General features: G+C 38.7%; 1 protein-coding gene across 5 annotated transcripts in view; it reads left to right on the top strand.

The window, feature by feature from the left end:
• Positions 1 to 13895, top strand: part of LOC139757520 (uncharacterized) — a 135979-nt gene that overhangs the window by 117713 nt on the left and 4371 nt on the right. For all 5 annotated transcript variants that reach the window (XM_071678038.1, XM_071678040.1, XM_071678036.1 and 2 more), the window contains 4 exons: positions 2650 to 3238; positions 3895 to 4131; positions 7470 to 7653; positions 12282 to 12500. In XM_071678038.1, the coding sequence (XP_071534139.1) occupies positions 2650 to 3238; positions 3895 to 4131; positions 7470 to 7653; positions 12282 to 12500 (1229 nt within the window). The remainder of the gene's footprint in view (positions 1 to 2649; positions 3239 to 3894; positions 4132 to 7469; positions 7654 to 12281; positions 12501 to 13895) is intronic.

Below are 13895 nucleotides of genomic sequence, written 5' to 3'. Positions count from 1 at the left end.
TTTTAATACCACACATCTCTCTTACCCTTTCATTACTTACTCGATCAAACCACCTCACACCACATATTGTCCTCAAACATCTCATTTCCAACACATCCACCCTCCTCTGCACAACCCTATCTATAGCTCTTGCCTCACAACCATATAACTGTTGGAACCATTATTCCTTCAAATATACCCATTTTTGCTCTCCAAGATAACGTTTTCGCCTTCCACACATTCTTCAACGCTCCTAGAATCCTTGCCCCCTCCCCCACCCTGTGACTCAATTCCGCTTTCATGGTTCCATGTGCTTCCCAATCCACTCCCAGATATCTAAAACATTTCATTTCCTCCAGTTTTTCTCCATTCAAACTTACCTCCCACAGGGTTCCCACGCCGCTGGGAAAACGGGAAAAACCCGGGAATTTTATTTGAGGTGCTCCTGGCCGGAAAAAGGCCTGGAAAACGCGTAAAATTGAAAATGTCCGGGAGAAACCCTTGAAATTGGAATACTATAAATTAAGTTGTGCATATTGCCAAGAATTTTTTTAATCCAAAATGCCAATTCAGTCTATTCAGCAATATTGATTCAAAATCCTTCTCTGGATTTTTAACACATTTGGTTTGAGCTGTACATGGTCCAAGTAATAATTTATAAAGAATATAGAATATACATATACAGTAGGAAGACACTAACCATTGAAAACTAGTTGAAGTTCTGAGTCATAAGTTTGTGATTATCCAAGAAGTAGCATCATGTGCTTATTAACATCAAGAATTGAAAGTATGGTTGATGAAAATGAATTTTTACCAAACTGAGAATAATGGTGATCTTTATGGAAATCCTTTGAATGCTATAGATTTCCAATATTTTAGGTAAATGGCCTTAGTCACAGTGCTGAGTCAGAAAATTTTTGTATCATGCAAATTGGTCATCTTGTGGCTTATAAAGCATTGAAAGCCAGCCTCATACAGAAAGCTCTTGATAGTCCTGTCAATACAAGTCCAATCCTAAATCATTAGAACTAACATGGTAACTAAGTTATAAATGTGTTCAATAGAACAAACACAAACCAGTGATCAGTGTTATCCAGATGGTTTGTCCATTGCAGTCCATTTAAGATTAAGTGGGCTGAAAACCCTGTAGAAAATATCCTGGAAAACATTTACAGATCCTGGAAATATCCTGGAAAAAGCTTTGAATTTTATGTCAGTAAAAGAGTGGGAACCCTGCTCCCAATTAGCTTGTCCCTCAATCCTACTGAACCTAATAACCTTGCTCTTATTCACATTTACTCTCAGCTTTCTTCTTTCACACACTTTACCAAACTCAGTCACCAACTTCTGCAGTTTCTCACCCGAATCAGCCACCAGCGCTGTGTCATCTGCGAACAACAGCTGACTCACTTCCCAAGCCCTCTCATCCCCACCAGACTGCATACTTGCCCCTCTCTCCAAAACTCTTGCTTTAACCTCCTTAACAACTCCATCCATAAACAAATGAAACAACCATGGAGACATAACGCACCCCTGCTGCAAACCTACATTCACTGAGAACCAATCACTTTCCTCTCTTCTTACTCGTACACATGCCTTACATCCCCAATAAAAAGTTTTCACTGCTTCCAGCAACTTACCTTCCACAGAGCATTTCCATCAACTCTATCATATGCCTTCTCCAGATCCATAAATGCTACATAAAAATCCATTTGTTTTTCTAAGTATTTCTCACAAACATTCTTCAAAGCAAATACCTGATCCACACATCCTCTACCACTTCTGAAACCACACTACTCTTCCCTAATCTGATGCTCTGTACATGCCTTCACCCTCTCAATCAATAGCCTCCCATATAATTTCCCAGGAATACTCAATAAACTTATACCTCTGTAATTTGATCACTCACTTTTATCCCCTTTGCCTTTGTACAGTGGCACCATGCATGCATTCAGCCAATTTTCAGGCTCTTCACTATGAACCATACATACACATTGAGTATCCTCACCAATCAGTCAACATCACAGTTACCTCTTTTTTTAATGAATTCTACAGCAATACCTTCCAAACCCTCCGCCTTGCCAGCTTTCATCTTCCGCAAAGCTTTCACTATCTCTTCTCTGTTTACCAAATCATTCTCCCTGTCTCCCTTTGCATACCACCTCGACCAAAACACCCTATATCTGTCACTCTATCATCAAACACATTCAACAGACTTTCAAAATACTCACTCCATCTCCCTCTCACTTCACCACTGCTTGTTATTACCTCCCCATTTGCCCACTTCACCGATGTTCCCATTTGTTCTCTTGTCTTACGCACTTTATTTACCTCCTTCCAAAACATCTTTTTATCCTCCATAAAATTTAATGATACTCTCTAACCCTAACTCTCATTTGTCCTCTTTTTCACCTCTTGCACCTTTCTCTTGACCTCTTTCTTTTATATATTTCCCAGTCATTTGCACTATTTCCATGCATATGTAATGCTTAAATAGGGTCTGTGCTGTCTTTCATAAGATAGCTCTTAAGGCATAAGTTTCCAAGGTTCTTTAGTTTTTTAAGCATACAAAAACCTCTATACGTATCATAAATTTTCACCCATCCCTAGAAAATTTACCATTCTTGCAAACTAATATGAATACTGATATTTATATTAATATTGTTGCAGGTAAGGTGGGTGAGCTCAAAGTTGCCATGGATCCATTCCTTGTCAGAGAATCCAGAAAGTGTAGTCCAATTACAGTATTTAGACACAAACTCATCCAGTAAACCAGAGACAGTGACAGAGAGGATAGCAACCAATGTTTTAACTGAAAATGAAGATTTAGATCTGTTGAAAGATAAAGAAAAACAAAAAAAAGAAAACAATGAAAGATCTACAGAGATAGAATTAAGAGATGTTTCTCCCTTAAGGAAAATTGAGCATGATAAAGAGAATGAGAGAAGTGTACCTCTTCATAAACCTTCTGTATCTGAACCACTTTTAGTGGACAGTAAGGAAGTACACCTCAAGGCTTCCATTAATATATCAGATCTGAATGTCACAGCTACAAGTGAGAAACTAACAGTAAAGGGCCCGTCCAAGATGTCAGAGACCAGTATTAAGGACCAAGATGCCAAACAATCAAAAGTACCACAAGTTGATACTGTTATAAAGACATTGCCAGTTAAAAGTGAGAGTGAGAATGGCATAGAAAGTAACAAAGTGCTTTTGAGTAAAGAAAAGCCCCCTTGTCCACCAGTACCACCAAAACTTGGTAAGTATGATTATATATAGTATGTCCAAACCACTGTAGCACACCCCCTTTAGCTCTATCAACCATACATTTTTTAATACCTTATCCATTTCACCCAGTCATCATTCTTCACACCACATATTGTCTCCAAGTATTTAATTTCCAACATGTCCACCATTTTTTTTTTCAACATGACTCGTATCCACACAACACAGTTGAGACTTCTGTAGCTTGGGACTACAGTTCCAGTAACTCTTCTATTCCCTTCCCACAAGTTATGTGAATGATGGGGGTATATATATATATATATATATATATATCATTCCATGGTCTGGTTCCGTATATTTCCCAAAAGAATGTTTGTGTATTTTTAGTTAAGTAGCCTTTTATTTCATTGTGAGGTTTATTTCCTTTCAGGTTTAGTAGCTATTTTTATGCTGTTTTTATACTCATAGTTAAGCACTGCATCATCATTTGTTCAAACAGGGCTTCATAACTGATGCTTTCTATTTCCAGGCTATTGAAAATAAGAATGAGATCAAGTATCATTGGTGTATATCTCTATCTAACTCTGCTTTAGAGATAATTTTAGAGAATGCAAAGCACCACTCTCACATAAGTATCACAGTATGATATATCTTTAACATTTAATTTTCTGTAACATCATAAATCTGCAGTGGGCTTGGTTAAGATCCATCGCACAGTGCCAGCCTTAGAAGAGCAAGAACGCAGCCACCCAGAGCTTGAACCAGGAGGTCGCTTTAGACCAGCAGATTGCCGTGCTCGTCACAGAGTTGCTATCATCATTCCATATAGAGACAGAATACAACACTTAGCAGTGTTTCTCTATCACATTCATCCTATACTTCAGCGACAACAGATTGACTATGCTATATATGCAGTAGAACAAGCAGGTTAGTAAAGTCTTTCTTTGGATATGTTCCGTTTGTATGATATGAGTATCAACTCTGTTACATGTGGCACAGCCAGTGGTTTGGTTTATTAGATTACCAACTTCATGTTTTGTGTTGTATACATAATAGATTGCTTTTGAGATCATGTTTTTAAGTAGCCAACGGATATATAGAAATTAGATTTGATGTTTTTGCTGTAGTAAAATTATGATATCTTAAGTATCATAATTTTATATGTCCAGCCTATAGTGTGGCTGGTACTAGTAATAACATGTTCTTCATCTGAATGAAATTTTTCTCAGATTGATACCTTGAATTCTTCACTTCATACTTTAACCAGATTTCAGGAAGGCTTGCTGGAGGAAAGGACTTTGTTGACTGTGGGATCTCTTCACTTATCCTTTAGTCGAACCATTTATTAATGTTTTTGTTTGTGATGGTGGTGGATACTACTTAACCCTGTAACCAGACCTAAAATAGATGTGTTTCCCAGCATAGGGAATCTTGTGTAGATCTAAGATCCATGCTTTCATGTCATTCAGTTGATCTGCAGCAATGGTGTGAGATGCTTAAGCCCTCCCAATGCATTAAGGGAGGTATTCTCAGTGAACTTGCACTTGTAAAAGAATTTATGCCGCAACTGGTCTTGTTTAGTTCTTTGTGTGATCTTGGAGTAATGGAGGACTTAGCCAGCCACACAAAGTACTCATTCTTAATTGTATTGTGAAAGATGTAATAATCATGCATAGATCCATGTTATTCACCCCAGCACTGTGCCTGTGGATGATATATGTGTGTGTATGAGATTGAAGTACTGTCTGGTAGAAAGGAAGAAGCAAACCCTTCTCCATCTTGAACACATTTGCTCACCAGTCTCCCTCACTGTGATTGTTAATTTGATATGTGTAGTACTTCTAGATATAGTTATTCATGATTACCTCAGGACCCCTTTTAAAGAAAGAGCTCTGGTTTTACCTGTGAAATCTTTCCAGGAGCTCCTAGACCTCCTTAGCTGTGCTACTTTCAGTGGCAAGGAAATGATGAACCCCTTTGGAATAGGAAGGTCTTTGATAAGACTGTACCTCAAGCAGGTGGAGTCCAGCTACACCAAATACATTCATGTTACTTACCACTACTGCTTTGCCTTTGTATTAAAGTGAAGTACTGTCAAAAACAAGCTCATATGTCTTCCTGTTGTATCAGGAGCTGTCAGATGTGGCATTTGGGGGGGAAGGAGACTTTTTGTGCATTTTCTGTCACTTTTGAATCTGTTGTTAAGATTTCTTTTCCCAGAGGAATTTCTTGTATCATTTTTTCATACTCTCAATTTCTTGTGTTAGTGAGGTAGCATCAAGAACTGATGACTGAGCCTTAGATGGAAAATCCTCACCTGTCACCTTCTGTGTTCCTTCTTTTTGAAGAGTAAAACAGGAGAGAAGGATTTCCTCCCCCATTCTCACCCCTTTTAGTCGCCTTCTAGACATAAATATGTGGGTAATGCTCTTTCTCCCCATTCCCCAGGGATAATGTTTCATTATGTAAAAATTTATTTGCTTGTTAGTTTATTTGTGTATTGCTTGATGAAAAATGGATGTTTTACCAGTAAAGGGAGAAAAATCTTATGAAATGAAAGAACATCATATAAGAATAAGAAAAACGAGAGAAATGGATGAAACAGGCTTTCAACTTAACTCTGGCGGGATAAAAACTTCTGGTGAGGGTGTATTTCTTTGATAGCACAGGCTGTTGTTGACATGTCTTGACTGTCACCATCTTATTTATATATGATGGTCCCTTGCCTATTGTGGATTTCCCAGCTGCTGTTTTGAGTATACACATGAAATAATGTATACCATATTACCAACCATGGTATCAGGTTTTGAGTCTCCACGGTTTTGTATGGCATCAAAATTTTTCTCTATTCTTTGGGCAAGTGTCATGGGTTGTGGCTTCGCCTGGCAGATCATCATTTTAGGGAGAGGCGGGAGTATGATAACCAGACGGTGTTGCTAGAGTGAGTGTCAAGGTGGTCTTTTTGCAGTATAGCTGGCTGGTTGTTTTTGCGGAGTACAGAGGCAAGGCATTATTGGTGACATACTGCCTTCATGTAAATCTCTTGCATCACTTATTTTATACTTTTGGAGAATAAGCATATAATTTTTGAAGTAGAGCATTCTTTTTAACTCTAAAATGCTCTTTACAGGACCTGTGGTATGTATCCACCTCAGGTACACCATTTTCCTAAGGCTCTGTACCGTGTCAGTCACAGATCTTTTAGGTACTTGACCCCATTAGTTGGCAAGAGACTTGTGTAGTGTTTTAATGGAGTTACAGCTTTTTAGTGTCAATTGCATTGTCATCAAATAGACTGTCATCTAGACCACTAAATACCTCATCACTGCTGAGAAAATACTTCGATTTCATCCATACTTACTGGTCTACAGTGACATCCTTTCTGTGCCATGACTAAGGGTAACTGAAGAACTCATGTAATGGTTGTATAAGGTCTTAGGCATTTCATGCCACTAATGTAGACCACTTGAAATCAGGTTTTTGGTTTCCTACCTGTGAGGAGTCTGGTTAAAAGGTTAAGAATGAAAAAAGTAAAGAATTTCCTTTTCTCAAACTTCTCACCAGTTGTGGCACACGTCACAGGTGGATACAGTATACCCTAATTCTAAAAGGTTGCAAGTCTGAAATAATGCAAATCGAAACATTGCACTTTGAGGTATCGGTGTGATTGTCAGCAATAAATAGTACAGATGAAAATTTAGTTCACTAATCTGTTAATTTCTTGAAGAGGAGTTAGAGAAATTTGCATTTTTTTTATCATTGAAAAAGAGTATTCCATAAATCTACAGTTCTCAAGTGTATTTTCATAGAAAAACATTAAGAAGAAAAATTTAAAGAAATTCGGAAAGACAGCATTAAGTCTGAGAGCTTATTGTAGAACAAGTTGGACAAAAGAAATGACAGTGAAATATAAATGAAACAACTTGGCAGAAGAGTACTTCTTGGATTTGTGCAAATAGTGGGCTAGAGTTGCCCTCTGTCAGTGGCCTGTTAAGGGCAAGGTACAAAAGGCTAAGAAGTGGCATTGGAGTTCATTAGTTATGGAGACTCTGTTGCCATGGCCATCCCCCTTAAGGGAACAGAGATATGGGTAGATAGAATATTACTGGGTGACTGTGCAGAAATTTGCATTAAGATGAAGTAATTTTTAAGAGATTGTGTGAATTTATGTGGTTTGGATGTAAAACTATTGTATCATATACTAGTTTAGTAGGTCAAGTAGTTCTTATACTCTGTGTAGTATATTAATGAAAAGTAACTTTCAGGTAGTGGGAAATTTAATCGAGCAATGTTATTGAATGTGGGAGCCTTGGAGGCATTGAAACAATACCAGTATGATTGCTTCATCTTCCATGATGTTGACCTGCTTCCGGAAGATGACCGTAACCTCTACACATGTCCAGAGCAGCCTCGTCACATGTCCATTGCCATTGATAGCATGAGTTACAGGTATGTTGTTTGTCAGAGTGTTATAGTAATTGAAAAAATTGAATTTTCATGTCCCTGGCTCGCATAATTTTTCATTATTGCTGGTTTATGTGAAAACGCCTCCCTCTGTCTATGCTTTTACTGATACTTCACACAATCTTAAAATATTTAGAATCACAATTGTGCCCCAAATAAACATCCTTTTAGTAAGACATATTTTAGACTCCACATGCATCTATGATTTTCTTTTCAGCTCTTGTACTTCACTTTTTCACGCACCTGTCTTTTTTCTTTCTTGGCATTAACAGAAAATTTGTTTTGAGAGGCATATCTCTTTATTTTGATATTACCAATGAAACCAAAAGTTAAGTAACAACAACCAAGCTACTCAACATAAGGCAATGTCCACTTCAAGACACCTTTATGTATTAACCATGATTTGGACTTACGAGCCCTGGGTCTTCTAACAGTCAGCAAGCCAGACCTAAACCCAACTAACGCTCATAGATAACCACATAAGTGTAGTTCTTGAATTTTTTTAGGCAAAAATGCTTAAACACAGCTGATAGTGTATCACCAAAGCATATACAAAGCAATAATGAAATTAAAGAGAATAGATACTTTCCTATCATGACTGCTGAGGCATTCACACAAGACTAGTGGAAAGAGCAAAACAAAACATGGGGTAAATTAGGATGATAGATTAAATTTTTAACGTGAAATTCAGAGTAGCAGCACTGGAATATTGTCAGAGGAGTATATTTTATCAGAATCATCTCTGTCCACAAACATACAATCTCTCCTTGTCATACTTAACACAGCTCATTCTTCCCTGTAACGAGATTTTTCAGCTGTGAGCACTATTTATTAGCTTTGCCTATTGGCAGAATGGTAGGAGCAGTAGGTAGGAGCTCTGCAAACACTGTGATATAGTTGCCCTCTGCCAGTGGCCTGTTAAGGGTGAGGCACTAAAGGCTAAGAAGCAGCATGGGTTCACCAGTTATAGAGACCCTATTGCCTTGGCCACCCCCTTGAGGGTGATCCACCTGGGAACAGGCATCAGAAATATATAAAGATTGGTGACTGTATTGTCGACTGGTTGGTAAGGTTATTTAATGTATGTATGATTCATGGTGAGGTGCCTGAGGATTGGCGGAATGCTTGCATAGTGCCATTGTACAAAGGCAAAGGGGACAAAGGTGAGTGCTCAAATTACAGAGGTATAAGTTTGTTGAGTATTCCTGGTAAATTATATGGGAGGGTATTGATTGAGAGGGTGAAGGCATGTACAGAGCATCAGATTGGGAAGAGCAGTGTGGTTTCAGAAGTGGTAGAGGATGTGTGGATCAGGTGTTTGCTTTGAAGAATGTATGTGAGAAATACTTAGAAAAGCAAATGGATTTGTATGTAGCATTTATGGATCTGGAGAAGGCATATGATAGAGTTGATAGAGATGCTCTGTGGAAGGTATTAAGAATATATGGTATGGGAGGCAAGTTGTTAGAAGCAGTGAAAAGTTTTTATCGAGGATGTAAGGCATGTGTACGTGTAGGAAGAGAGGAAAGTGATTGGTTCTCAGTGAATGTAGATTTGCGGCAGGGGTTTGTGGTGTCTCCATGGTTGTTTAATTTGTTTGTGGATGGGGTTGTTAGGGAGGTGAATGCAAGGGTTTTGGAAAGAGGGGCAAGTATGCAGTCTGTTGTGGATGAGAGAGCTTGGGAAGTTAGTCAGTTGTTGTTCGCTGATGATACAGCGCTGGTGGCTGATTCATGTGAGAAACTGCAGAAGCTGGTGACTGAGTTTGGTAAAGTGTGTGAAAGAAGAAAGTTGAGAGTAAATGTGAGTAAGAGCAAGGTTATTAGGTACAGTAGGGTTGAGGGTCAAGTCAGTTGGGAGGTAAGTTTGAATGGAGAAAAACTGGAGGAAGTGAGGTGTTTTAGATATCTGGGAGTGGATTTGGCAGCGGATGGAACCATGGAAGCGGAAGTGAATCATAGGGTGGGGGATGGGGCAAAAATTCTGGGAGCCTTGAAGAATGTGTGGAAGTTGAGAACATTATCTTGGAAAGCAAAAATGGATATGTTTGAAGGAATAATGGTTCCAACAATGTTGTATGGTTGTGAGGCGTGGGCTATGGATAGAGTTGTGCGCAGGAGTGTGGATGTGCTGGAAATGAGATGTTTGAGGACAATATGCGGTGTGAGGTGGTTTGATCGAGTAAGTAATGTAAGGGTAAGAGAGATGTGTGGTAATAAAAAGAGTGTGGTTGAGAGAGTAGAAGAGGGTGTTTTGAAATGGTTTGGTCACATGGAGAGAATGAGTGAGGAAAGATTGACCAAGAGGATATATGTGTCATAGGTGGAGGGAATGAGGAGAAGTGGGAGACCAAATTGGAGGTGGAAAGATGGAGTGAAAAAGATTTTGAGTGATCGGGGCCTGAACATGGAGGAGGGTGAAAGGCGTGCAAGGAATAGAGTGAATTGGAACAATGTGGTATACCGGGGTTGACGTGCTGTCAATGGATTGAACCAGGGCACGTGAAGCATCTGGGGTAAACCATGGAAAGTTCTCTGGGGCCTGGATGTGGAAAGGGAGCTGTGGTTTCGGTGCATTATTACATGACAGCTAGAGTCTGAGTGTGAACAAATGGGGCCTTTGTTGTCTTCCTAGCGCTACCTCGCGCTCATGAGGGGAGAGGGGGTTGTTACTTCATGTGTGGCAGGGTGGCAATGGGAATGAATAAAGGCAGACAGTATGAATTATGTACATGTGTATATATGTATGTCTGTGTGTATATATATGTATACATTGAGATGTATAGGTATGTATATTTGCGTGTGTGGACGTGTATGTATATACATGTGTATGTGGGTGGGTTGGGCCATTCTTTCGTCTGTTTCCTTGCGCTACCTCGCTAACGCGGGAGACAGCAACAAAGCAAAATAAAAAATAAAAAAGATAGATCGGGAGGATCTGTATTTGCTTCAGTGCTCTTTATGATGCCTAGCATGGGCAAAGACTTAAAAGAAAGTGCATTTGTGTTTCACATATGACATCAGAATAAGCTTTATGATAAGCTCAGAAGCAGACACAATGCAAGACCTGAACTTACTATTTAAATGGGCAGAAAAGAATCTAATGGAATTCCTAAAGAGAAATTTGAATAGTTAAGTCGTGGCAAAATATATGGCATAATGGTTACACCTTTCAAAGGACTAACAGGAAAGGAAATTAATGTAGAAGAGTTAAAGACATATGAGTAACCATAGATAAAAAGCAGGGAAGTGGCCATGATGCTGACAAAAATCACATTGAGGTATCAGTGGAGTCATTGTGAAAACTTTCACAGTGTGATGAAAAAAATTGATGATGAAAATGTGGTGTAGGAGTGAAGAGGATGTGAGGACCAGGTGAATGATTTGAAAAGTATATAAACATAATATTTGAAGAAAGAAGGGTTTGTATCTAACATTTGTGGACCTGGAGAAAGTGTATGATATAGTTGACAGATATGCCTTTTGAAAGTTGTTACAAATATATGATGTGGGAGGGAAAGGTTTTTATGATTATCATTATACTTAATTGGTTTCCCACATCATGGAGGTAGCACCAGGAAACTGATGAAGAATGGCCCATCCAATCATATACACACATATATACATAAACGCCCATACACGCACATATACATACATTATCCCTGGGGATAGGGGAGAAACAATACTTCCCATGTATTCCCTGCATGTCATAGAAGGCAACTAAAAGGGGAGGGAGCAGGGACTGGAAATCTTCCCCTCTTGTTTTTAATTTTCCAAAATAAGGAACAGGAAAGGGGGCCAAGTGAGGATATTCCCTCTAAGGCTCAGTCCTCTGTTTTAACACTACCTCACTGGTGTGAGAAATGGCGAATATGTATAAAAAAAGAAATATATATATATACATACATAAACATACACTGACACATACATATATACACATGTACATTTAATTTTAATTACAGAAAAGTATTTTTGACTTTGTTATATGCTGCATTAGTTTTGGGTGGTTTGGGAAAGAGTTGTGATTTATTTCTTGTGGTTCATAACTGGTTAACAAATACAAATTAAGCATATGAAGGTTGTCTGTCTGGTGTTGCGTACCATAGTTCGGTGTAATGAGATGTCCGGATAGTACAAAACTAAAGTTCTCACACCTTGATCCTGTCAAAGTCTTGTATGTCTTGTAATTCGAGACAAGTTTTTTCATTCTCTTAAGATCACCACTCATGCTTCAATGCTTATGCTCTCCATTGTTTATATACATGCTTTATGTAATTATGTTTCTTAACGGATGTCAGTGGCAAGTGCTTCATTCTGCATGTAGGATTTTTTTTGTAAATTTTTTGAGAAGAGTTGGTCATATGTCATAGTATGGATGTGATCAGTAACATATCTTTTAAGGATTAAGGAAGATTCTCTGTGCACCATCTTTTATCAAATGTGAGAAAAGGTATACATTATGGTAGTTATGATAACACATATTTAGAGTTGGTGCAACTTGCTTTGAACACATCACTTGTATTAAAAATACTGAGTGCAGATGGAGAGGATTTACTGTAAGCTTAAATATGTTGTGTTGTTACATGTGATTAACAATCCTGTATTATTTTGCAGGTTGCCTTACAATGACATATTTGGTGGTGTGAGTGCCATGACTGTAGACCAGTTTCGAACTGTCAATGGCTTTAGCAACAAGTTTTGGGGTTGGGGAGGAGAAGATGATGATATGTCAAACAGGATAAAATATCATGGCTTCTTCATATCTCGTTATCCAGCAAATATTGGACGCTACACCATGTTATCCCACACAAAGGATGAACCTAATCCAAGAAGGTATTTCTATTTTAACACAGATTTTTGATAATCCACCAGTTAGAAAATATACTACCACAGATTGCAAAAAGACCTTTATTTGATTTAGGTATTATTTTTGTGGAAGGTGATTATGGTATAGGGGTAAAACTGTTGGATGGTGTGAAAGCCTTCTCTAGAGGAGCAAATGCATGTGTAAGAATGGATGGAGGGTTGAGTGAAAGTTTTAGGATACATGTAGGTGTGAGTTCAAATTGGAGGTGGAAGGATGGAGTGAAATGTTTTAAGCGATGGGGGCCTGAACACACAGGAGGATGAGAAGCATGCAAGGAATAGAGTGAATTGGAACAATATGGTATACTAGGGGCGACATGCTGTTAATGGACTGAACCAGGGCATGTGAAATGTCTGGGGTAAACCGTGGAAAGGTCTGTAGGGCCTGGATGTGGATAGGAAGCTGTGGTTTCGTTGCATTACACATGACAGCTAGAGACTGAGTGTGAACAAATGTGGCCTTTTCTGTCTGTTTTCCTGGCGCTACCTTGCTGATGCAGGGGGTAGAGATGCTGTTTCCTGTGGGACAGGGTGGTGCTGGGAATGGATGAAGGCAAGCAAATATGAAAGGTTCATGTGTATATGTTGAAATGTATATGTATGTGTATGTGCGTTTCTGTATATGTATGTGTATATGAGTGGATGGGTCATTCTTCGTCTGTTTCCTAGCACTACCTCGCTGACACGGGAAACCGATCAAGTATAATAAATAGGGAAAAGGGGTGCAGAGATGGAGTGTGGTGATGAGATATGGTGGCTAGTGGCAAGCCTGTTTATGGATGATGCTATGTTATTTGTTGAGAATGAAGAGGAGTTGCAGAAGGTTGTAAGTGTGTTTCATGTGTATAAGCATAAATGATTGAAGGTAAATGCAAGTAAAAGTAAAGTAATGGTATTTGAAAGGAGAGTGAATATATAGATTTTTGTAAAACTTCATAAAGTAAACCAAGAAAGTGTACTAAATTGTGCTTTGGATATGGGAGGAAAAAGACTGGAAGTAGTGAGAGAATTTTAAGTACATACAAGCTGTCTTGGATAAGTGTGGTGATATGGAAGAAATGATAAAGAGAGAGCAGTACAGGGTAGAAGAGTCATCAGGTTCCATAATAGACGATGAAGGGTAGAGATGTACCTATGTAAAAAAAGACAGGATTAAGGGACAGCATAGTCTTCCCAACCTTGACCTATACAGCCGAAACATGGACATGGAATAAGTCACAGTGGTCAAGAATCCAGGCTGTGGAAATGAGCTATTTGAGAAGACCATGTGGTGTGACTAGATAGAATGAAGAAGTGAAGGGCTGTATGACAGATGGCAAGGAAAGCAAAGGGAATGAATTGTGGAGTGGTAGAATGGGTGAA

This window comes from Panulirus ornatus, chromosome 27, assembly GCF_036320965.1.
Source record: "Panulirus ornatus isolate Po-2019 chromosome 27, ASM3632096v1, whole genome shotgun sequence".
NCBI classification, from domain to species: Eukaryota; Metazoa; Arthropoda; class Malacostraca; order Decapoda; family Palinuridae; genus Panulirus; species Panulirus ornatus.
The sequence above is the reverse complement of the archived record's forward strand: the minus strand, read 5'-3'. Positions and strand labels throughout refer to the sequence as shown.